Here is a 23,432-nt window from a genome sequence, read left to right on the forward strand (position 1 = left end):
GGGGGGGCTCTATTTTTTTTGGTCAGTTCCTCAGACAAAGCTCTCATATGGCTTCACAAGACTTTGAATATAGCGCACGAGTCATTTGGACTAATGTGTATGGGGCTTTTTGTCCATTTTGAATGTAAATGATTTGGCAAATCAGGCCTCATTCACTTTATATAGAAATGATATGGATAGTTGTGTTTCAGATGATGTGGAGTGACAAACATGAGAGTGATATTTTGGGTGAACTCTTCCTTTAGACACGGACAAAGTCCTGATACGACTGAAATTGGGTCTCTGTTTCTCTACGTCTGTCAGTGTTGTTGTTCGGTTGAGTTGAAGTCAATCTGAGCGTCAGAGACTCGACGTCTATCTGGCGGGGTAAATGACACCTGATACCCCGGTGCTGAATGACCTCTGTGCCACAGTGAGTCCTGAGGGGAAGGGGTAGAAAGCCAGGGCAGGTAAGAGTCCCTGATAACGCTATCATCAGATCTCGGGGAGGATCGTAGGGTTATGACCTGCAGTTCTTCTAGTTTTGAGTCCGGTTTTGTATATTATCATGTGGTCTGTGATGAGTTTTTCAGAAGAACCAGCGGAAGGTGTCGGCTGCTCCCGCTGACGGTGCCCTCTGAGAGAAAACAAACTGTAAGGATTTATATGTCACAAACTCCTAGGGCCGGTTCCCTATATAGGGCTTATCATAGTCCAAGACTAAAATGGATGTTTGAGCTGCCCAAAACATTTTGCCCTGATGTATCTTAAAGGTGCAGTGTGTAATTTTTAGAAGTATCTCTTGACAGAAATCCAAAATAATATACAAAACTACATTATTGTGGGTGTATAAAGACCTTTTTATAATGAACTGTTATGTTTTTATTACGTTAGAATGAGACTTTTTTTATCTACATACACAGAGGGTCCCCTTACGTGGAAGTTGCCATTTTGTGCCGCCATGTTTCTACAGAAGCCCTTAACGGGCAAACTTTTTTTAACTAAGTTGTCTCTGTCAATTACCTGGTTTCCAGTGGTGGGTACCGTAGCTTCTCTATGCGTTTCAAGTCGAGGGGTGAGCAGCGGACTAAAGGGCGATTTATAGTCGTCCGTAGGTCCTACGGCGTAGCAGCGACGGCGTAGGTTCCGCGTCGGTTTTCATTTATACTTGTGCGTCGCCGTCCGCGTCGACGTGCAAACACACGCGAAACCGCTGGTTGGCAGTAATCACGCGTGTAACCACAGTAGCAGCAGAAGTCGTCACAGAAGAAGAAGCTAAGCAAGTTAACCCACAAACGAAGAAAAAATAGCAACTTGTTGTGTATAATTTGAGAAGACCAGCAATGATGTAAGTAAATAAACAGCGACTTATGTTGCAGTTTTAGTTAAATCACTCCTCAACTTGGCTCATCTTTGTTTTCACCGTCTCAAACGGAAATACCTATGACGCAGTTTTTTTACCTGACGGGAGGGGTTCTGGTGGACCAATCACAGAGCTTGCGGTCCGCGTAGGTCCGACGCGCTGTTAGGAATTTTGTGAGGTGCGCGTCAGGCTACGCAGAGCTACGCACAGGCTACGGATAGCCTACGCCGTAGCTACGCCGTAGGACCTACGCACGACTATAAATCGCCCTTAAGCCGTTGGTTGCAATTCGCAACCTCACCACTGGATGCCACTAAAATTTACACACTGCACCTTTAACATATGTTTGAATTCAAGATGCACACCAGTAAGCTTTTTGTCAGGTATGTTTATAAACACTACTTAAATGTCCTAATATAACTAAGGTCTAGTCCTAGATTAATCTAAACCAGAGGGGTCCAAACTAGGGCCCGTGGGCATCATGTTAGATAAGGAAAATGGATAAAAGTCATTGACTCAGATGTTAATATTTCTAATTAAACAATTTCTAAAAAGTATTTTTGTTTTGTTTTATTTGTATATTACAAGGATGTAAATTGAAATGCAATGCGAGAAATTAAAGAGAATAATTGTTTTTAAATGTACATGCATACTTGAAGGTGTATTGCATGTGTCACGAAACTATGAACTCCGGTACTATAGGCTAATAATAATATTAATAATATAATAGAATATTATAGGCTAATAATAATATTAATAATACAATATATTATAATATAATAGGCTAATAATGGAGAGGTGAAGGCAGTGGCACACAGACAAAAGAAAACACCTTTAAAAATAAAACTGCATTAGTTATGCATAAACAGAGTAATGTTTGCTTATTTATTTATTTTTTAAATAATAGAAAATTAAAAATGAGAAGAATAAGGGCAACTTTAAATTTCATATAACACAGCAACATTTACTTTCAGCCCACAGCGCTCAGTGAGGTTTGATTTTTGAACCTTGGTAGGAGAAAGTTTGTGCACCCCTGATTTATATCCTGTCTGGGAAACTGAGCCCTAGTGTGCACTATCTATCAGTGTTAACTAACTAACTGCAGACTTTATTCTTTCTCTAAATCACAAGCTTTAGTCTTACTGGCCTTACTCAATTTCTGAGATCCTGGCCTTGGAAATGGGTTTACAAATATGAATGTCTTAATTCTAGGAAGATTTAAACTAAATATTTCATGTGTTGGATACACGGATATACTTTTGGACAAATATTAACTGTATTTTCTTAAGCATTGTATGTATGAGTAAACACATTGTTGCACTGTCTATTATGGTGGCACCAATTGTTTTAGATTTTTACCTGCAACTAAAACTAACACTGAGCAGAATTTATTCCTAAAATCTCGATGAGACTCTGATCTGATGTCAGTGAGTTGAGTTAATGAAATGTGAAGAGATGAGTCTGTCTTTGTATGATTACAGAGAACTTACAACATGTTGCCTCATCTTACAGCACTGCTACTGTGTGTGTGTGTGTATACGCGCGTGCGTGCGTGCGTGTGTGTAAGGGCATTTTCCAGAATATAAGAGGGTTTGGGAAATAATCAAACCATCAGCTAACACACACACACACATACTGCACATCGGTTCATTATGGCTCTGTGTGCCAAGACTGGGCTGAAATCCAAAGTCACATCACTCCCAGTTTAACAGCCCACTTTAGTAGACCTCACAGCATATGTGCAAGTGTGTGTGAGTAAGTGAGTTTGTGTGTGTGTGTGTTCGTGTGAGTGCATGCATGCGAGTGTGTGAGTGAATGAGAGTGTGAGCTAGTGTATGCGCATGCACATTAGCAGCTCACCTCCAGCGTGCTCCCCGGTTTCTTCTTGAGTTCCTCACATTTCCTGAACTTGCAGATCTGATGACCCGTCTTTCTGTTCCGGCAGGAACTGCACACTCCGCAGTTAATGAGCCTCCTGCAGGGGGCGCACACTCCGCATCGCTTACGTTTGCGCTTGGCCGCTCCGCTGCCGCTTCCGCTGCTGCAACTGCCGTTAGCGTTTCCATTAAGAGCGGCGGGAGAGCCGGAGCAGGACGAGCCGCTCTGTTGGCAGTCTGCCGCCACGTTGGCGATCTGAAACGCGCTGTCTGACATCGTGACCCCCGATGACCCTGCACCGGAGTGAAGCGTTGTCATGACGATGACCCCTGGCGGCAGCGACAGACCCCCCAGCGGTGGCATCCCTCCAAAGGTCCCACCTCGATCCGCCTCTCCGGCGCCAGAGGGCGGAACGGACGACGGGCACTTGAGCCGGTTCATGCACTCCGCCCCCGTTACGGGCAGACCGCGACACTGCTCCGCAGCCAACGGGGAAAGAAAGTTGTCGGCACTCATTTGGAGGGCAGAGTCTTGTGGAATGTGTTTGCCGGACATGTGCACGTTCACCGACTCCCCCCGCGTCATACCAGTCCGATGTGGGTGAGGTCCGTTTACCGCGGCAGGTTTTCTCCCCCACAGCATGGTGTTGTCGCAGGGCCACGGTGGCATGGCTGACAGCCGGGCGGAGGGGAAGAGGGGTGTGGCTATGCGGGCGATTTTGGCAGTTTGGGGAAACGGGGCGGCGGCGGCAGCTGCGGCGGCCGTGCTGTTTTTATAGAAGGTAGCAAAGGAACGATACCGCTCCATTTGTGCACTGTAGTCTAAGACGGGGTTCACGCAAGAGTCGAACTGCAGAGGAAAGTCTCGCCCAGGGGTGTGGTTGTAGTTGTGGGTGTGGCCGTGGGTGTGGCCATGAGCGTGTGGGGTCTCCATGCACACACTACTGCTCATGTTCGCCATCAGAGCAAAACAAACCTACGTCGACACCCAACCATCCGCTGTGGAGGTTCTGTGGGGCAAAAAGAAAAAAAACAGTGAACAGAGATTAAACTCAAATTAAATAGCGTGAATGTTGTAATTATCATACTTCTGTTATGATTTAATAGCAATTTTATTCAAATAATCATTTAATAGATTAATTAAATTATTCAGGGCTCCCACTCTAAGTCAAATTCCCTGACTAAAAAGCAGAATTTCCATGACCTATGTCTGGGATGCCGTGAGCCTGGATAATGTAGTGTACACTGTGAGTTTATAAAAATGTAGCTTAAATGTGTAAAACGAATAAACAACAACAATAAAAAGATATTGAAATGAAGTCGTCAGTGGAGGCTTGGACCCAAAAATGGTCTTCCTTACGTCACAAGTGGATTACATTGTAATAATTGGAAACTAAAATTTAAAGCAACAAACAAAAAATTCCTGATATTCCATGACTTGGACCAAAAAATATTTTCAATGTCTGGAAAAGACTTTTTAAAATTCCATGAAATTCCGTGATCTGTGGGAACTCTGATTATTGTACACAGTAATAAGTGAGTACAGAATAATTTGTCAAAATAATCTCTTGTCTATCCAGAGCCAGTTGTTATGCATCTAAATGGGATCAAATAACAATCCACTTAAAATTAAAATTAAATAAAAAATAATTTTTAAGGGTATTTTTTATAGTGGATTAAAAATTTCCCCCATTAGGTTCCCAGTAATAAAATAAATTTGGTTAGCACTGTCAGAATTAAGGTAGAAAACTGTACCTTTTCTGTCACTGGGGTGGTACCCTTAGGCAGTGTTTCTCAAGCCCTTGTGTACGGCACATTCCTTCACAGCCCCCCCCCCCAAAGAAAATGTATATCAAAAACCAGTTCTAAAACTTACATTTTAATTAAATTTGCTGTTGGTTAGTAGCCTTATTTTTTTAGGTTTAATTACTCAGAATTCATGATAAATTAATGTATTTTTTAAAATGTCATAAAATTGGGGCCCCCCTGGCACCATCTCGCTGGCCCCCAGTTTGAGAACCACTGCCCAAAGGTTCCGTTTTGTACCTCTACAGATACACTAAACATTATACAATGTTGTACCTTTTGGGATACCTTAAGGATCTATTGTGCACCTATTAGGGTATAGTTAACTGTTCACATCCCTAAAATAGAAGTTAAAACAAAATTGTTCCTTAAAGGGATAGTAAAATGAAAATTCTTTCATCATTTACTCACACTCGTGTTGGTACAAACCTGCATTAGATGTCTTTGTTCTGATGAACACTGAAGAAGATATTTTGAGGAAGGTTTGTAACTAAACTGATCATGAACCCCATTCACTTCCATAGTAGGAAAAGGAATACTATGGATGTGAATGGGGCTTATGAACGATTTTGATTACAAACATTCCTCTAAATATCTTTGTGTTCATAAGAAGAAAGAAATATAATGCAGGTTTATAACAACATGCTGGTGAGAAAATGATGACAGAATTTTTGGTTGAACTATACCTTTAAGGTAAACAATAGGTCCCTAGGGTATAATATTGTACCCCAAAAAGTACAACATTTCAATGTGCTGAAATCCTTTAAAGGTACAAAAATGACCCTTTAAGAGTACCACCCCAGAGACAGAAAAGATTAGTTTTGTACCTTTATTTCTGACTCTGTAGCCATAACAGCTTTGCAAGAATGACGTAGTCAAATGTATATAGGACACAATCGACCTCGCAACAGTTTTGATCAAATTCTATAGAATTATTGTTATTTAACGTCAGCAATCGTTTTCTTTAGCATATATATGTGAACGTCAATAATTCTGTAAAAAGAAGCATTATTTCTAAAACCAGCAGAAATGTATTTTTATTGTTCTGGATTAATGAGAGGATATTGATGAAATAAACGCTGAGAGAAACTTACTGGTCAAATGTTGTGTGTGTGTTTCTGTGTGTCTGTGCGTGTGTGTGTGTGCTGGAAAGAGAAAGAGAGAAACACTGCACCCCCCAACCCCCCCCCCCCCCCGCCACCCCTGCCTCGAGCATCAATTACGGTAATTACTCTCCGCCTGCTGCGGCAGCGCGCGCGGATCAGAGGTCATTAAGGGCGCGAGACCGCCGGACGCTGCGGTGCAATTAAAGGCGACGGATTAATTCACTCGACCGCTTCGCGTCACCAGAGAGAGAGAGAGAGCGAGAGAGACGGGAGGGGGGAGGATGGATGGATGGAGGGGTGGATGAAGAGGAGGGGGGAGGCGGAGGACGGAAAATGGACGAGCTTTACCTTTAGACTCGCGACGTTTCACGATCCTTTAACGGAGAGCATCACCGCACGCTGATGCCGCCTCAATAATCCCCGTTACAAGAACAACACGCGCCCAAAAACAACGAGACGCGTCCGTTTTAACGATCACCGCGAGCAGCTGCGGCGCTAAATACCGAGACTAACGGGAATAATAAATAATATTGACGCCGCCAACGACGCACCGTCCTCAGGGGCGGGTATGGGTGACGGAAGGGTAGACGGCTCCTCCCGGTGTGTGTGCGTGTATGTGTGTGTGTGTGTGTGTGTGTGTGTGTGTGTGTGTGTCGCGCGCTGCGTGTGGCTGACGGGGGTGCGAGGAGGTGAGGAAGCGCCGTTGCGGACACCTCCTGATCATTGGCGGGAAATGATTGTGGAAGCGCGGGAGGCGCGAGGGGGCTGACATACGGGCTCTCGCGCCGTGCAGAGGGTAATGCGTGTCAACTCCTCGCGCGCCCCGCCGAAGCCTGAGTGACGGTTATTAATCACGCACCGCGTCTCGCGCGAGGCTTTTCTCAGGGAATTTTGCGGTTCATTACGGTTCATTTGCGGCTCGTTACCGTAATTACCCGCGGCACCGGGAGGCTAATTAAAACAGAACGGGTCCGAGGCGAGAAGGCGTTTCCCCCCGGTGAAGCAGATCCCGACCGACTGGGAATTTCTTTCTCTCTGTGTGTGTGTCTGTGTGTGTGTGTGTGTGTGTGTGTGTGTGTGTGTGTGTGTGTGTGTGAGACGTGGCTAGAGATTTTTTATTAACGTTAGGGAAATCAGCGCTTGACAAAAATCCAAAATTCAGCAGAAATATTAATTCATGTCTTAATATGCAAATATTGAATAATATTCATAGTAATTATATTTAATATCAGAAATACATAGATTTATTATAGAATAACAAAGATATATACTTATTAGGAGATATTTAGTGCTGATAACACAATAAACATGCCATATCATATGTTAATCATATATCATTTATATTGTATATTTTGAGCGCACATATATTATTATTATTATTATATAATAACATATAAATGTATCAATAACATCAATACTGCGGTCATAATGTAGGCATACTGTATATACAGTGAATTAAAATAAGCTGAAAACAGAAAAGATAACATATCTGCATATATAAAACGATGGATGGATGATGGATGGATGGATGACGGATCTTTATTAGTCTTTCAGAACAATGAAAGCTCAGCTGCGTCCTCTGGTGGCTGAATACTTCAATATTGATTTGTATTTTTGATTTTGTCCACTAGATGTCGGTGTTTGATCACGCGTGTGGGGAGACTCGCAGCTTTGGCCGTTGCTTAATCAGAAGGCTGCAGCCTCTGAAGGTCGCATATGTAGGCTGCATACGTCATCAAAACGGTCTTATTTCAGAACATTAACAATTATAAAGTTTACTATTATACTTAGTTAATCGTAAATTGTTCTACTATGCTTAATGCTTAGTTAAATAAACCAGGCTTGATGACGTATGCAGCCTACACATGCGACCTCCAGAGGCTGCAGACTTCTGATTGAGAAACGGCCTTTGTGTTTTATTCCAAAGTTCTGAAGGCCATAAACCCGTAAATCATCCTGTGATCTTACAGATTCCTTATAGGAAAAATGTAAACAAGTACAAAACGTGTGTGTGGTTGTGTGCAAGCGCGTGCACGGCTGTTTTTGATGTCTGTGTAATTTAATGCCAAACATTTTTTTTATTATTATTTACAAAGCAATTACAAACAAAATAGGTACAATATAACTTCTTTCTATAAATCATTTGTATCTTATCAAATACATACATAAAGGGTAGAAGAACATGGGGCATAGAAATAAAGCAAAAAAAACAAAAACAAACAAACACATAAATAAAATATATATTCAAAAGAAACCAAATCACCGGGGCAATCAATCAATAAGAATGTTTATAAAAGACGCCAGTTTTACAGCGTTCTTATTATTACACCATTTCAAAGATTTATAAAAGAGATTTAACTCATTCCTCCAATGTGTTATGTTAGGACGTAATTTGAAAAAACGGCATTTATGTATGAAAAATGTACTTATCAGGATGATGTTGTTAATGCCAAAGTCATTGATATCATTGTGAAAAATTCCAAATTTTATATCATTAATAGTTAGATTCATTATCTGAATTCCTTTGGACACAATTAATTGTATAAGGTCCAGCCAAAACCTCTGTACGATATCACAACCACCGAACAGATGATCTAAATCTTCTGGTTCCTTTTCACAAAAGCTACAATTTCCTACATCCATTTTGAATCTGTTTTTTAAGAAATCATTGGTTGGATAAATCCTATTCAAAATTTAAATTGCATTTCTTTCATCTTTGGTGGGACCGGGAATTTTAAGTATTTACATCTAATCTTTCTTATTGTCTCCTTACCAAAATCTTTTAGAATATAATCTCTTTTGAGAGAATTTATTTGGCAGTTAAGTAAACAATTTCTTAAAAACTTGTTGTCACATTTATAATCATGAAAATTAATACCATTGATGCAAAGTTGTCTTAGGTTAGGAATGATCTTTGAGTATATAATATCCTGCTTATCAATGATACTGGGAGAGCTTTCACATTTAATGCCAAACATTTATACATTGTCTGGAAAGAGAGTTTTTGAATGAGTGCTGAAATTCTTCAAGACAATAGCACGCGTGTCTAGAATATCAAGTGTCACATTTAATATAATGTGACAAAATCACCCATACAGCAAAAAAACCCTGCTAAATACATTATGTAGAAAATAAAGCTTAATTAATTAATTCAATATAAATTAACCTTCATATATTAACATATATTTCTTTAAAATGATATAATTATTTAAAATATAAAATTATAAGTATATTTTTGCAGTTGAAAATATTTAATTTTAACCTTTAAAAACCTGTAGTGTACATTTTTGCACATATATTTTTGTCCTATGGGAAGTTCACACTTTTGCTGCGGTTTGTTGGAACAAAACTGGTTGATATTAAAAGCTCATCTGTAATTATGAGCACAGGATGTACAGACAAACTTTACAAGCTTTAACACTAATTATAGTGTGTGTCTTTGTGTGTGTGTGTGTGTGTGTGTGTGTGTGTGTGTGTGTGTGTGTGTGTGTGTGTGCGCCCTTCAGACGCGCTCTTTATACTCCTGGTATTCCCATTCGTCTCCATGGAGAGCAAACACGCACGCACACACACTTCAGATATCTTTAAACAAAGCTCATGCTCTCTCCATAAACTCACTCACTCACATCTCCTCGTGTAGTTCAGCAGTGGAAACTTCTGACTGCTCAGCGCGCACACACGCACGCGCACACACATAGAGCGAGTTGATGTCATTACGAAAGCAGCAGAAGGAATGAATCGCCCATAGCGGTGCGCGTGCACATACGCACACACACCTGACGCGCGCTCAGCCTCTTCAAGCGCAAACTTCTGTACGGAACAAAGAGACAGTTCAGCGGAGTTTAAAATGAGATTATGATAACAGTCTGATAAATATCTGATGATGATGGATCTGATGTTCTTCTGTCTGATGTGTGTGTGCGCGGCAGAAGTGTCACGCGCTCTCAGGTGAGACTCTACCTGCGCTTCTATAACTTATCATCTCAACATATCAGATTAACTTTAACTTGGTGAAAAGTAAGTGTCATGTTTTTAGACAATTCTCGTAGTACGAATGTGTCATTTACCTTGCAGTACCCGTGCACCATGATACTCTGAATAAATATGCAAGGTATTAGCATAACATCACAGACTTTAATAAACCAGCCACACATAAACTAGTCAAAAATTCAGCTGAATTAAAGACAATGAATTAAAATGTTAAACCATGAAAGACAAACCAAATTCCAGCTTTAAAGAGATTTAAGACAACTTTGTGTTCAATTATAGCAAAATATGTATTTATATATTAATACGGTGATGACCAGTTTATTTGGATTAAAATGTGATTCCTCTTTTGTAGAGACAAGCAGATTTTGATCAACTAAACTCAAAAATATAACTTAATAGTTGAAAAACATTTCTTCATCCCATAGAATACAAACTTGCAGATATTGTATGATTTATTTACTGATATGTTTTGGTGTGTGTTGTCACAGGTCCAGTTCATTTCTTCTGTCTGATGGATTGTGTCAGTATGGTCAGACACACAACTGTTGCTGGGGATGGACAAGAAACTCATGGGGAAAATGCACACGTGAGCAAATATATACACATGCGTGACATACATTATCCTGACAGACATTCATGCATTTAACAGCCTTTTGTCTACACTACATGTATGATACACTTTGGGTTCTGATACACAATTTTTTGCAAAAATGTGAAGAATAACTAACTGCAAGTGATAAAATGTGCAGATAAGTGTTATGAATACTGTATGATCTCACAATGTAATGCTCGATCAGACAGCCATAACACGAAACATGACAACAGGCCATCACTGAAGATGTAGACTTAAACACAATGATGTCATGTGACTGAAAGTGCATACTACATACTACCTTCCTTGCTACACATAAAATAAAAGGCTCTGTTTAGTTTTTACTTTCGAGGACATGGAGCATTGGCACACCGATGTTTATGTGTTTTGTCTGGTTTGTGTAGCTGTTTGTGAGTCGGGTTGTAAACACGGCGAGTGTGTTGGACCGGATCAATGCCGCTGTCATGCAGGATACACCGGCAAAACCTGCAACCAAGGTACAGCTGTGAGTTTATGTGTGTGTGGTCATTTATCTAAAGGTCTCTCTCGCTCTCTCTCTGGCATGACAAAAACTGTACATTTGTAAGCATTTGCAGCTGGGCTGCATACAAATAGTGCAAAAATAAGTATATAGTAAAATAGAAAGTTATAGATATAAAAGAAGATCAACAAAAGCTAAACACAAGTTAAACAACAGAATCATATACATTAAATATACATTAAGTATATACTCTCTCTTTCCCTCTCTCTGACACACACAAAATAAATAGCTAATAATTAACAGTATAGCATTAACAAATGTGAAAGTGTGTCTGATGACATCATAGGTACTGTGTGTATTTGTCATTAAGACACAGGCATATAAACATTCTGACCAATCAGAGACAGTGTTACCGGAGCGAGCGCCCCGCTGGGTTTAGTGTTAGTGAGTGATGGAGATCTGATTGTGTTGAGATGACTACAGCATGAACACACAACAGTACAAATACACAAACAAACAAACACACACTGTACTGTACGGTTTCATTCATCTGTGATTATAAAATATCATTCTCCTGTGAATACAACTTTAAAAAGGTTTCTGGGTGATGTTTCTATTTAATATCTGACCTGAGATCAGCCCTTTGGTTTTTATGAGATCTGTGCGTGTGTGTTTTCCTGCAGGGATGAACATGTCTGTAAAATCAGATACACGTCTAAACACATTCCACTCATACTTACAGACACAAGCAGGACGTGTATGTACATCACCATTGACCACACACACACACACGCACGCACGCACACACGCACGCACGCACGCACACACACACACACACACACACACACACGCACGGACACACACACGCAGTCTCTACCTGTCTTTCTTTACTCTTTAATCAAGTTTTAATGGGTTTAAACAACAAAATAGTGTTCCTAGTGTAATAATTGAGTTTTGTTGTATGATTTGTTTGTGTGTAGATGTGAATGAGTGTGCGTTTAGACCCTGTAAATACAGATGTATGAATACACTGGGCAGTTATAAATGTTACTGTCTCAACGGATACATGATGATGACTGACGGCACATGCAGGAGTGAGTATTTACTTTATTCCAGAATTAAACTGACATATAGTATAACATGTATATACTGAGACTTAAAATCAGTTGTGTGTGTTACAGTAACTCTGTGTGTGTGTGTTTGTGTGTTTAGATGCCCACACTTGTGCGATGGCGAACTGTCAGTACGGTTGTGCGATGATGAAAGGAAAGGTCACATGTCAGTGTCCGTCACCTGGACTTCGCCTCGCACCTGACCGCAGGACGTGTGTCGGTACGGATCCAGGACTGTCAAAACTATTAAGATTGTTGCATTGTGACCTCATTTCTATTACAATAGGCAGATTTGATCTTATTGTTCTCGTTATAAAAACTATTTTGATGATAGGATCTTATGAAAATCATTATTGAGAAGAATCAGACTGTAAACTAAAGCGTGTAAGCAGAATCTGAGACAGAGGTTGTGTTATCATAAATGTTAACACTTGACTATTGTTGTGTGTAGATGTGGATGAGTGTGTAACAGGTCAAGCGCAGTGTCCAAGATTTCGTAAGTGTGTCAACACATTTGGCAGCTACATCTGCAGATGTCACAATGGATTTGAGCTTCAACACATCAATGGAAAATATCACTGCACAGGTGTGTGTGTGTGTGTGTGTTAAGACAACAATGCATTGAGATTTCATTAGTTGTGTCACAGTCTCTGATGGTTTGTGTGTCCTTGTATCCTCAGATAAGAAGAAACTCTCTGTTTGTTATGACAAGCCAGACCACAAGAAATGCAAGTGTAAACCAAGTGTTGATGGGAAGGGTTATGACTGTAAATGTAAGTATGCAATAATTCACCATGGTTTCCAATGGATTTTAATTAAAAATACTTATTTTGAAAACAGAGAGGTGATTTAACTGATGAAATGTGTGTTTTCTAGCTGTTTTTAAAGTCACTGTTCAGCCTGCGAGACCAGTCAAAGTGACTGTCAGTCTGACCACCATCTCCACGGAAACAGGTGCCATGAAAACTTCCACCCGAAACACAACCCCAACCAGAACAACCATCTCCACAACTACAGCTAATCCCACCACTGTTATCACCATGACACTAACAGCTGCTACAACTACAGCCATTCCCACTACTGATGTCTCTATGACAACAACGGCTGCTACAACTACAACCATTCCTACCACTGATGTCACCATGACAACAACAGCTGCTAAAACTACAGCCATTCCCACTACTGATGTCTCTATGACAACAACAGCTGCTACAACTACAACCATTCCTACCACTGATGTCACCATGACAACAACAGCTGCTACAACTACAGCCATTCGTACCACTGATGTTGCTATGACAACTGTTCCGAAAAGCACTGTGATAACAGCTGTAACCCCAACTACTGTTGCCATGACAACAACAGACGTTACATCCACAGCAATATCCACGATAACAAATCCAACAACACTATCCTCACCTACAGAGTCGTCCCCTTCTACAACCATCACAATGGCAACAACAGCCGCACTTGTAGCTATCACGACACTGACAACAGCAGAAAGCACGAGCACCCTAGACAACCGCATTCACAGAGAGAACACGGCGAAACCGAGAGGAGACGTTCACAGTGAGCAGCTGAATATGACAACCATACATGAAGAATGATTTTACACAAACACCACTGCTAATACAGTAACAAATCTGTTTACAAACTGTATTTCTCACATGTACTCACATGTATATATGTGAGAGAGAAAGAATCTTCACAGAAAGTTTAAATCGCAGACACTGATAAATCTCTCTGTCGTAGTTGAATTATTCACATTTATTGATGATTGGCCTATGAAAGTATGATGGCCAAGCCAAGTGAACAACATTATAATATTAAAGGGGACATTTCATAAGACTTGTTTAAGATGTTATATATACTTTATTATAACGTTTTAAAATTGACACTTTGTAGGTGTGAGCAAAAATGTGACATTTTTGGGTGTGTTCTTTAAAATGCAAATGAGCTGATAATGCAAACACTGATCACCATAATGGTGGTTTGTTGAAATTTAAACTCAATTGTGCTGGAAATCATTTTGTTCTCTCTCTCTCTGCACTAAATGGAAGTGCTGTGGTTGGACAGTGCAGATTAAGAGGCGGTTTTATTATAATAAGATCTCCTTCTGAGTTACTGGGTTGATCTTTATCACATTTTCTAGGTTGATAGAAGCACTGGGGACCCAATTATAGCACTTAAACATGGAAAAGTCAGATTTTCATCATATGTTCCCTTTAACAAATTGTTTAATGCTATATTTGTGTCTTATAATATCATTTGTTGTGTTTGCACAGTTCCACGATATGAAAACAATCTGTTTGACTGGGACTTTGATGTTGAGTTGGGAAACACAGCAGAATACAGACGTGATGATCCAGGTATAAGTCACAGAAATCTCCTTTAATCACTAACCATAGGTATGACAAACCATTTAAAATTTAACTAAGTAGTGTATGTGTGTATGTGTGTGTGTGTGTGTTTCAGGGCCTGGTGCTGTGAGCTGCACGTTTGATGAAGGTTTGTGTGTTTGGATGTCAGATTCAGGAGATCTTCACTGGAAGATCAAAGAAGATCCTGCAGGTAAAACATCTGAATGACAAACACAGTGTGATGTTAACCTCAGACACCATCAAAACAATCACTGACCATCACAAAACTGTCAGGAGTTTGTGTTTAAAGGTTTATATCAGATCAATTAATCAGAGTAAAAGACTTACAGCCGGCGGATCGTCTAAGACTTTCATAACGTATGGGTTTCACAGACAGGGATTAGACTAGTCCTGGACTAAAATAAATGTAAAATCTGTCTAAACTGAAAACAACACTGACATATCTTAAAATACATCAGTGCGCTTTTCTTTTCTACTTTAACCCATCCATCATCCTCAGGTGGACGTTACCTGACAGTACCAGAGACTACGAGCAGAAGAAGCGTCAGAGGGGCGCGGCTTACGGTGCCTCTGGGTCCGCCCACAAAGGCGTGGCAGGTCAGTCAACTGTGTCTGGAATTCAGACACCGCCTACACGGACATCACATTGGCTCTCTGCAAGTGTTTGTCAGGAAGGGGCGGAGTAACAGCCCATCCATATGGACCAGTACCGGAGGACACGGCTGGAAACACACCCGAATGACGCTTTGGGGGCGTGGTCTTGATGATGTAAGCATTCAGTTTGTGCACGCTTTTAACTGTTGGCTTTTTGATACTGCATACTATCACTCAAATAAATGCTGTTGTATATCAGATTGTGATAAAGGGAGAAAGAAGAGGAGGAAAACATGGAGAAATCGCTGTGGATGATGTCAGTCTGCGGAGAGGAGCCTGTAGTACAGAGTGAAGCAAACACACACACAAATATACACAACAGTGTTGCCTATAGGACTGTGTGTGGTTTTATATTGTTATCATAATGTGTAATGAAACTCTTACATACACATAGAGAGGTGAATATGAATTAAGATGTGTTATAAATACTGATAACAGTGATGAGCTGTGTTTATTCTCTGCTGCTCTCAGTGTTTATCTACTGAAGTCTTTTGAGTCTTTGAGTCCTGATCTGTTGACCAGTCTTTCATTTAAACTTTCATCTAAACTATTTGGTTGTTCAAAAGCCAAGTTTCATAGCTAAGACCTCACATTCAGATACAGCTCTCTCTCTCTCTCTCTCTCTCTCTCTCTCTCTGAATCAGGTGTGTTTCACAAATCTTCTGACAGATGTGTGTGTGTGTGTGTGTGTGTGTGTGTGTGTATTCTCTGTCTAATCTCTGTAAGAGAATCTGTATCTGACATGAGACTGTTCTCAGATCAGCCTGCAATAGAATATTAAAGGCAATCTATGTGAGGTTTCATAGCTTTACATACAGTATATACACACATAAGAAACTCTAACTGTTGACTGTGGTTTTGTTTGACGGATGAGGAGACACTTGAGTGTTTTAGCTTCATCTGCTGGCTCTTCAGGTGTATTACACACATTCAACACACAAACATGATCCACATACAGTACTGCATAATGAGATGATGTCTATTTAATATAAAGCTGTTTCACATTGCTTTTAATAATATGAAGAAAATAAATAAATGATGATAACTGTAATAAGTCATTAAAGGTGCAGTGTGTAATTTTTAGAAGGATCTCTTGACAGAAATGCAAAATAATATACAAAACTATATTATCAGGGGTGAATAAAGACCTCTCATAATGAACCGTTATGTGTTTATTACCTTAGAATGAACCTTTTTATCTACATACACCGAGGGTCCCCTTACATGGAAGTTGCCATTTTGTGCCGCAATGTTTCTACAGAAGCCCTTAACGGACACTTAACTGACGACGACATGTTTGTCCGGTGCCGGCTACCATAGCTTCTCTATGTGTTTCAAAAGCGAGGGTTGAGCAGTGGACTAAACTGTTGGTTGCAATTCGCAACCTCACCAATAGATGCCGCTAAAATGTACACACTGCACCTTTGATAAGCCTTGTACTGTGTAATGTTACGTAGTTTGTTTTGTTATTTATGTATGTTATGTGTTATAAATATGATTCAAGTTTAACTTTTTACATTGTATTTTAATTTATGTTGACACCTGCACCAAACTCTGAATAAAGTCTTAAAAAAACTCTTATTAACACTTCAAGCGGTGTTTGTGTAGTAAGTTGGCTGCTTGTTTTTAGACCATGTGTGCAGTGTGTGAACACTAACTCCTCCCCTGACACAATAACCCCGCCCACTGCCACACCCCCTGTCTAATGGACTACCAGAATAAACTTGAGACTTTTACAGCAGACACACACAGAACCTGACAGCTGTCCAGAGAGAGAGAGGGAGTGAGAGAGAGACATAGAGATTGTGTACAGCACAGGAGAATATGATACACCTCATTTGCACATGTGCTGGGACATTTTACATGATGAATGACAGAGAGAGAGAGAGAGAGAGAGAGAGAGAGAGAGAGGAGGGGGAGAGAGAGAGAGAGAGAGATTTTAGTTCTTTCCTTCCACCCAGCGCCGAACCTCAGAACACACAGACACACACACACACACAGAGACACTACGCAGGTAAATATGATATTGATTGTGTATCTAAACATTATTTGCATGCTGTTGTGTGTTTGTGTTTTAGTGAATGTGTGTATGATGTAATGTATAGCAGACATGCATGTGGTGTGTGTTTGTGAGTGTGTGTGTGTATTGTGAGAATGAATTTGTATTGTGTTTAGTTAAGTGTGTATAAACTCAGATGAATGTGTCTATTACAGTATAAGCTAAGTATTATTGTGAAGATTGAGTTAATCTTTACTGAAGTCTATAATGTGTGTGTATTTATAGTGCTGAAGATTGTGCGCATGGACTGTATGTGAGTGTGGGGGGGTAGTGGACAGCTGCTACACACACACACACACACACACACACACACACACACACACACACACACACACACACACACACACACACACACACACACACACACACACACACAGTGTAATGTCTGCGGTCTCTCATAGCAGAAGAGATGCATTCATCTCTGTCTCTCTCTCTCTCTCTCTCTCTCTCTCTCTCTCTCTCTCTCTCTCTCTCTCTCTCTCTCTCTCTCTCTCTCTCTCTCTGTCAGGTGCTGATGTCTGCCAATCGTCCTCACGTCTCCAGATCAGACTCTAATGATGAAGATCAGATGATGGAGTATTTCACACAACAGATGCTCTTTCTGCAGGAGAAAGCTAGTAAGACCATTACACACACATTTATTTGTCTAATTGTTTTTATTTACAGCTGATTTTGTCAGATTTATGGTAGAAATTAAAGCAACATTAATTGTAAGACGGCTACTTAACATATTTCTACAGAGCAATCTGTGCTTTTTTCTCTTACTGTCAGAAGATCTCCTGTGAAATTGTGAAAAGTTTTGATGTGTTTTTGTAAAGATATTGAACAAAGAGTGTTTTGGAGGTAAATTTCTTCAACTTATGTTTTTTTATTTCTGAGTTGGATGTGTAAGTAACCAAATCCAACCTTATATTATTTCAATCACTGTCTTGTTACCTAAAACATACCATCATTTTGAAACATGTCAGCAACTCCTAGTAACTGATAGCTGGGATTGAAAACATTTTTACACAGCAGAGTTACAAATAAACCCCAGGTATACAATGATAATGAAATGAAAACAATGTAAATACTATTCATTAAAATGAAAACTTTTAAAACAATATCAGTGGAAATCATTGCTGTATAACACAAGAATGGTTAGATGATGGATGATGGATGGATGAATGAATGTGTGGATATCCATCTATTATAGTCAGATATATAAACAACATCCATTTTTAGTATATAAACAGAATTTGATTGAATTATTTGTGTTTAATGTAAATTTTCTAGCAGGTGTAACAACAAACCCTTTGTTTGTTACATGAACCCCACCTATGGGGTAACGTTTGCACTCCTCTCACTTTCGGTGTAAATGTACGATAACGGTAGATCACACAAACAAACTTTAAAAGGGACACAAGGCAGCATTTTTATGTTAATAAATCATCTTCGTAAGTCGGTATATGGTTAAATGACTCATTACATGACGAATGAAGACTCTCTCGCCCGCCCCTACCGTCTGTAGGAAGAATACCCCACTTGCAAGTTCGCTGTATCCGACCCGGTGTCCTTCAGTCTCGTATAGTCTTAGATATAGAACGCATTTACTCCCAGACACTAGGGGGAGCTAGTAGAGAAATAATACTCAGACTTGCCTTGTGTGCCTTTAAGTGTTGATTTGTAGCAGAGATGTGTGTGTTGATTGGGTAAAAAATGATTCATCTAACTTAAATATTTTTGGATGATAGAACACAAAACTTTTGTAACTTTTTATCTTAGTGCTGCTTTTAAATGTTCAGTAAATAAATGTTGATTGATTGATTGATTGATTGATTTTGCTTTTATTCTGTGTTTGTTCATCTTTTTAATTGGTTTGCTTTGATTTCTTCATTTGTTTGTTTTGTTTGTTTGTTTGTTGTCAGTGCTGCAGGCGTCAGTAAGAGAAGAGAAGAAACTATTGGTTGAAAATGCAAAGCTGAAGAAAGACATCGATGATCTGAAGAACGTCCTGCACGATACACAGAGGAGAAAAGCAGGTGTGCAGCAAAATAACTTGTGTTACATTCATAAAGACACACAAACGTGTGGACTGAAACCTCATACATGTGTGTGTGTGTGTTTGTGTTACAGCAAAGCTGCGACAGGAGCGAGTTCTCACGGCATCAATCGTATCTAAAACAGACCTGCTGGGTGAAACTCCTCTCTTGTCCAAAACGACTCCATCAGAGACGACAACCACACAAACACGTCATGAAGGGAGACGCAGGAGAGAGAGGAGAGGTGAGGACTTTAACTTCTGTACAGATCTCTGATAGTTTAGTTTCATAAAACAAGCTTAATCATTCTATATCAAGGGAGAAGGTCATTATAAATGGGGTGGGAATCAATCATCTGATATTATTGGGCTTTTCCCAAAACCTGTCTGTGATATTTCTGAGCCACAGACATGCTAAAGCCATTTTCACACAAAGATTATGGAAAATACACAGACAATTTGTCCAGGATCGTTTGATTTTTGTTTCATTCACACTGCCAATGATTTTCTGGAATCTGTTTGTGCATTCACACACATACTTAACTAAAGACAAGTTCTGTAGGTTTTTCCACAGCGTCTGAAGTTTGCTAATGTGATTTCTCTCAATAAACCACACATGTGCATTTTAGTTATAATGAGATGATGAGGAGGAGCATGATGCATCTCTGCTTCAGTCCAGTTTGCTGACATCATTCATCGTGAATGTTAATCTGTGTTTAAATCCCTGTGTCAAAAAGCTGAACCATAAGAACCAACAAGAGCTTCTTGTTGCGATGACATGCGTGTCCTCTCTACGTCACGCCCCTTAAGGCATTGTTTCTGACTCTTGCTTACACAGAATGCTTTCCGTGAATGTTACGGCAATGTTATAGGTCCTCTTTACGGGAGCAATCCCAGACCTTAAACAGGACGTGTTTGTGTTCACACAGAAGACAATTTTACAGAAATTTTCTGCGACGAAAGTGCTGTGTGAATGGGGTTAATGTGATACCAGGATTCTGTTCTCATGCAATCTGACCTGAATGTTTGGATTTATAAATGAAACAACCCAAATCTTGAGTAGATCAAATCCTTGTGACCCAGAACCAATAGTTATTTGTTAACCTTTTGACTGTCAGTTTGGATTTGATGTGTTCAGTAAATCCTGATTTACACTCAAGTGTTTCTTATGATAAAGCTGATAAAATTATAACAATCGCTTTCTGAATGTGTTTTGTGTGAGACGGTTTCAGCAGTAACAACATAAACTTCCGTTCCACAAAGGTAACTTCAGGTAATCTTTGCAAAGAATCAATAACAACAGAGTCGTTTTAGAGTAGTTTCTGATAACAAGCAAAAAAACAATGAGTATTTTAAAGGTGCTTAAGAATGCATTGTAATAATCTGTTAAATTGTTCTCTGATATCTACACAGAAGGTTTGTGGCTTTATTAAGTGCAAAAATCAGTTTTACAACCCTAGGATTTGTCTTTAAAATGAAATGGTCTATTATTACCTTATTTGAAAGGGTCATGAATAATAATGTTGAGCTCTGCTCTGATTGGCTGTTTCTCCTTCAGTAGCTCTGTGTGTGTGTGTGTGTAAACAGATCTTATGTTTGAGTCTGTATCAGATTTTGAGGAATAATCAATTGTTTGGAGATTGTTAAAAGATGTTTCTGAGTGGTAAGTTTGTGTTTTTTCAGTATGGACCTGCAAAACGTAACTGAACGTCAATAGTAGAACTTTAGCCTAAACACTAGCATATAGCATAAACTAGCATATAGCATTACATTTATTCATTTAGCTGATGCTTTTATCCAAAGCGACTAACAATTGCTGTATATGTCAGAGGTCGCACGCCTCTGGAGCAACTATGGGTTAAGTGTCTTGCTCAGGGACACAATGGTGTGTCACAGTGGATTCGAACCCGGGTCTCTCAAACCAAAGGCGAGTGCATATAGCATTAACTAGCATATAACGCTAACTTAGCAGTTACAACTTTGTTTTTTTAGCATTGTAACAACATTGTAATTCATTGTAACGTCACAGTTGGTGTTATGTTGAGATTGGTCTGTTTTCCAGCGGTCTTTTGTGGTTTGCATAAAAAGGAGGAAACAATCATGTTTGAGGATCACAATACGTCATTACCATGTACACAACTCTTATCTCCCCTTGTCTTTACCAAAACATTTGTTATTTTCGACAAGGTTTTTTATTCCAGAGTTCAGTTTAGCCACTAACCAAACTGTCTATATTTAAATAGTTTTAGGTTAAAAATCGGTGCAGATTTGAGTGCAGTGTTCTTGTACTTAGTTGTGTACTAACAACTATATATCCACCCATATATCATCATCTTTGCTTTTGTGCAATCTTATCCATTATACACAAGGAAATGTCACACAATTAAGGTAATCATTTGTTTAAAGATTCAATAAAAAATGTAAGCAATTTCTAATCTCTTGTAAGTTATTTTGTGTCACATGAGTTCAATTGTATGAAATAATGTAGTGATGTTGAGTACGTTTATGATGTTGTTCATCTCTCTCAGGAGCTGCTGTGGACCATGAGCTTCTCAACTCTTCTAATTCTGCAAGCGTTCTCATGCGAGAACAGAAACCTGATGTTTCCCGTCTGGATCTGCGGGTCGGACGAGTTCTAGCAGTCCGGAAACATCCAGACTCGCCGTCATTGGTCATCCAGGAGGTGGAGTTAGGAGAACACGCGCCCAGAACCGTGGTCAGCGCACAGAGCGTTCACGTGACACCAGAACAGGTTAAAAACTCACATCACATATACAATTAACACAATAACTAGTGTGACTTTTTTTCAACAATATCTAGCTAATATATCAACATTTTCTACATTGACATGCATTTTGTTTCAGCTTGTTTAAAAAAATATTCTTTACAATATACAACATTGTAATTCCCTCTGTGTGTATTTGTAGCTGGTTGGCAGTCTGGTGGTATTGTTGTGTAACGTGCGGTCATTGAAGGTACGAGGGGTTCAGTCTCAGGCCCGCCTCCTCTGTGCTGTCAATCAAGAGAGGACAGAACCCTTAACCCCTCCCACTGGAGCTCAACCCGGTGACAGAATCACGTTTCAAAACTACCCTGGTAAGATGCACCGATCAAATGTTTGACTTATTTTTACTCAATAGATATTATAAGGATTTGATAATGAATCTTTTGATGTGACAGGTGAACCTGAGAAAGAGTTAAATCCCAAACGCAGAATCTGGGAGCATTTACTGCCTGACCTGCACACAGACGCAAAGGGCGTGGCCACATATAAGGGCGTGGCATTTGAAGTTCGTGGGAAGGGCCTCTGCCGGGCCCAGGGCATCAGCAATGGTGAAATCAAATAAAGGACAAAATTAAACAGCACAGTCATCCTGTCATTTATTACAGACATCATCATCATCTAAGTAGTGAACTATAAAGAGAGCCAATGGTTTTCATTTAGAGATTTAGTTTGTCAATATTACAGAGCTATTACATATCAAAAACTCCACCAGACAAAGACGTTATAGTACAAATGAGAGGAGAGAAAAGCTGAAATATTATAGTGCACACAGAGATGTGAAGGAAAATATTTTGAGACCCCATTCACTTCCATAGTAGGAAAAAAAATACTATGGAAGTAAATGGGGTCTACGAACGGTTTGGTTACAAACATTTCTTAAAACATCTTACATTGTGTTCATCAGAACAAAGACATTTAAAGACAGGTAATGTGTGAGTAACGTGAGAGTAAATGAAAACAGAATTTTCATTCTTGTGGTGACACCTGGTGGCCAAAGTTAGTATTGTATGATAATTGTTAGCTAGCAAACATTTGTCCTTGTGAGAACTATTTATTGAAAGAGAAAACACTTTTTAAGAGAAAAAATAGGACTTAATCTTATGAAGGAAGGAACTTGAGCATTTTTGTCTTCCTCGTGTTTTTTACTGTTTATTAATATATAATAATTATAAATCTCATTTCGCCCTCTAGAGGAAATGACACATAAGCCGTATCTCAATCTGAAGG

General features: G+C 39.6%; 3 protein-coding genes across 3 annotated transcripts; 2 read left to right on the plus strand and 1 right to left on the minus strand.

Annotated features, from left to right (window-relative positions):
- LOC135764973 (CXXC-type zinc finger protein 4) lies at positions 1–7,209 on the minus strand. Its single transcript, XM_065275645.1, has 3 exons — positions 6,480–7,209; positions 3,203–4,229; positions 1–616 (listed from the first exon to the last, which is right to left on the minus strand). Exons 2-3 carry the CDS (start codon positions 4,178–4,180, stop codon positions 569–571), a joined length of 1,026 nt encoding a protein of 341 aa, XP_065131717.1. The 5' UTR covers positions 4,181–4,229; positions 6,480–7,209; the 3' UTR covers positions 1–568.
- A 2,225-nt stretch (positions 7,210–9,434) lies between these two features.
- On the plus strand, positions 9,435–15,972 carry LOC135764977 (nephronectin). Its single transcript, XM_065275650.1, has 12 exons — positions 9,435–10,079; positions 10,610–10,707; positions 11,118–11,210; positions 12,175–12,288; positions 12,407–12,526; positions 12,758–12,892; positions 12,987–13,079; positions 13,183–13,875; positions 14,592–14,675; positions 14,782–14,877; positions 15,187–15,455; positions 15,541–15,972. Exons 1-12 carry the CDS (start codon positions 10,012–10,014, stop codon positions 15,631–15,633), a joined length of 1,956 nt encoding a protein of 651 aa, XP_065131722.1. The 5' UTR covers positions 9,435–10,011; the 3' UTR covers positions 15,634–15,972.
- A 1,245-nt stretch (positions 15,973–17,217) lies between these two features.
- On the plus strand, positions 17,218–22,783 carry aimp1b (aminoacyl tRNA synthetase complex interacting multifunctional protein 1b). The gene is made up of 7 exons (XM_065275644.1): positions 17,218–17,355; positions 17,909–18,017; positions 19,308–19,421; positions 19,516–19,665; positions 21,949–22,172; positions 22,348–22,516; positions 22,601–22,783. The coding sequence occupies exons 2-7, from the start codon at positions 17,915–17,917 to the stop codon at positions 22,765–22,767; spliced, it is 927 nt and encodes a 308-aa protein (XP_065131716.1). The 5' UTR covers positions 17,218–17,355; positions 17,909–17,914; the 3' UTR covers positions 22,768–22,783.
- The last annotated feature ends 649 nt before the right edge of the window (positions 22,784–23,432 follow it).

Source organism: Paramisgurnus dabryanus, chromosome 21 (assembly GCF_030506205.2).
Source record: "Paramisgurnus dabryanus chromosome 21, PD_genome_1.1, whole genome shotgun sequence".
NCBI lineage: Eukaryota > Metazoa > Chordata > Actinopteri > Cypriniformes > Cobitidae > Paramisgurnus > Paramisgurnus dabryanus.

What these genes read in the sequence shown, in the direction of transcription:
- LOC135764973 (XM_065275645.1), bottom strand. Translation starts at nt 4,180, where the DNA reads ATGGCGAACATGAGCAGTAGTGTGTGCATGGAGACCCCACACGCTCAT. An exon ending in AACCGGGGAGCACGCTGGAG is followed by an intron (nt 617 to 3,202) that starts GTGAGCTGCTAA and finishes GTTTTCTCTCAG; the next exon opens with AGGGCACCGTCAGCGGGAGC.
- LOC135764977 (XM_065275650.1), top strand. Translation starts at nt 10,012, where the DNA reads ATGATGATGGATCTGATGTTCTTCTGTCTGATGTGTGTGTGCGCGGCA. An exon ending in GACTGACGGCACATGCAGGA is followed by an intron (nt 12,289 to 12,406) that starts GTGAGTATTTAC and finishes TTGTGTGTTTAG; the next exon opens with ATGCCCACACTTGTGCGATG. An exon ending in TGGAAAATATCACTGCACAG is followed by an intron (nt 12,893 to 12,986) that starts GTGTGTGTGTGT and finishes TTGTATCCTCAG; the next exon opens with ATAAGAAGAAACTCTCTGTT.
- aimp1b (XM_065275644.1), top strand. Translation starts at nt 17,915, where the DNA reads ATGTCTGCCAATCGTCCTCACGTCTCCAGATCAGACTCTAATGATGAA. An exon ending in CTTTCTGCAGGAGAAAGCTA is followed by an intron (nt 18,018 to 19,307) that starts GTAAGACCATTA and finishes GTTTGTTGTCAG; the next exon opens with TGCTGCAGGCGTCAGTAAGA. An exon ending in ACGCAGGAGAGAGAGGAGAG is followed by an intron (nt 19,666 to 21,948) that starts GTGAGGACTTTA and finishes CATCTCTCTCAG; the next exon opens with GAGCTGCTGTGGACCATGAG.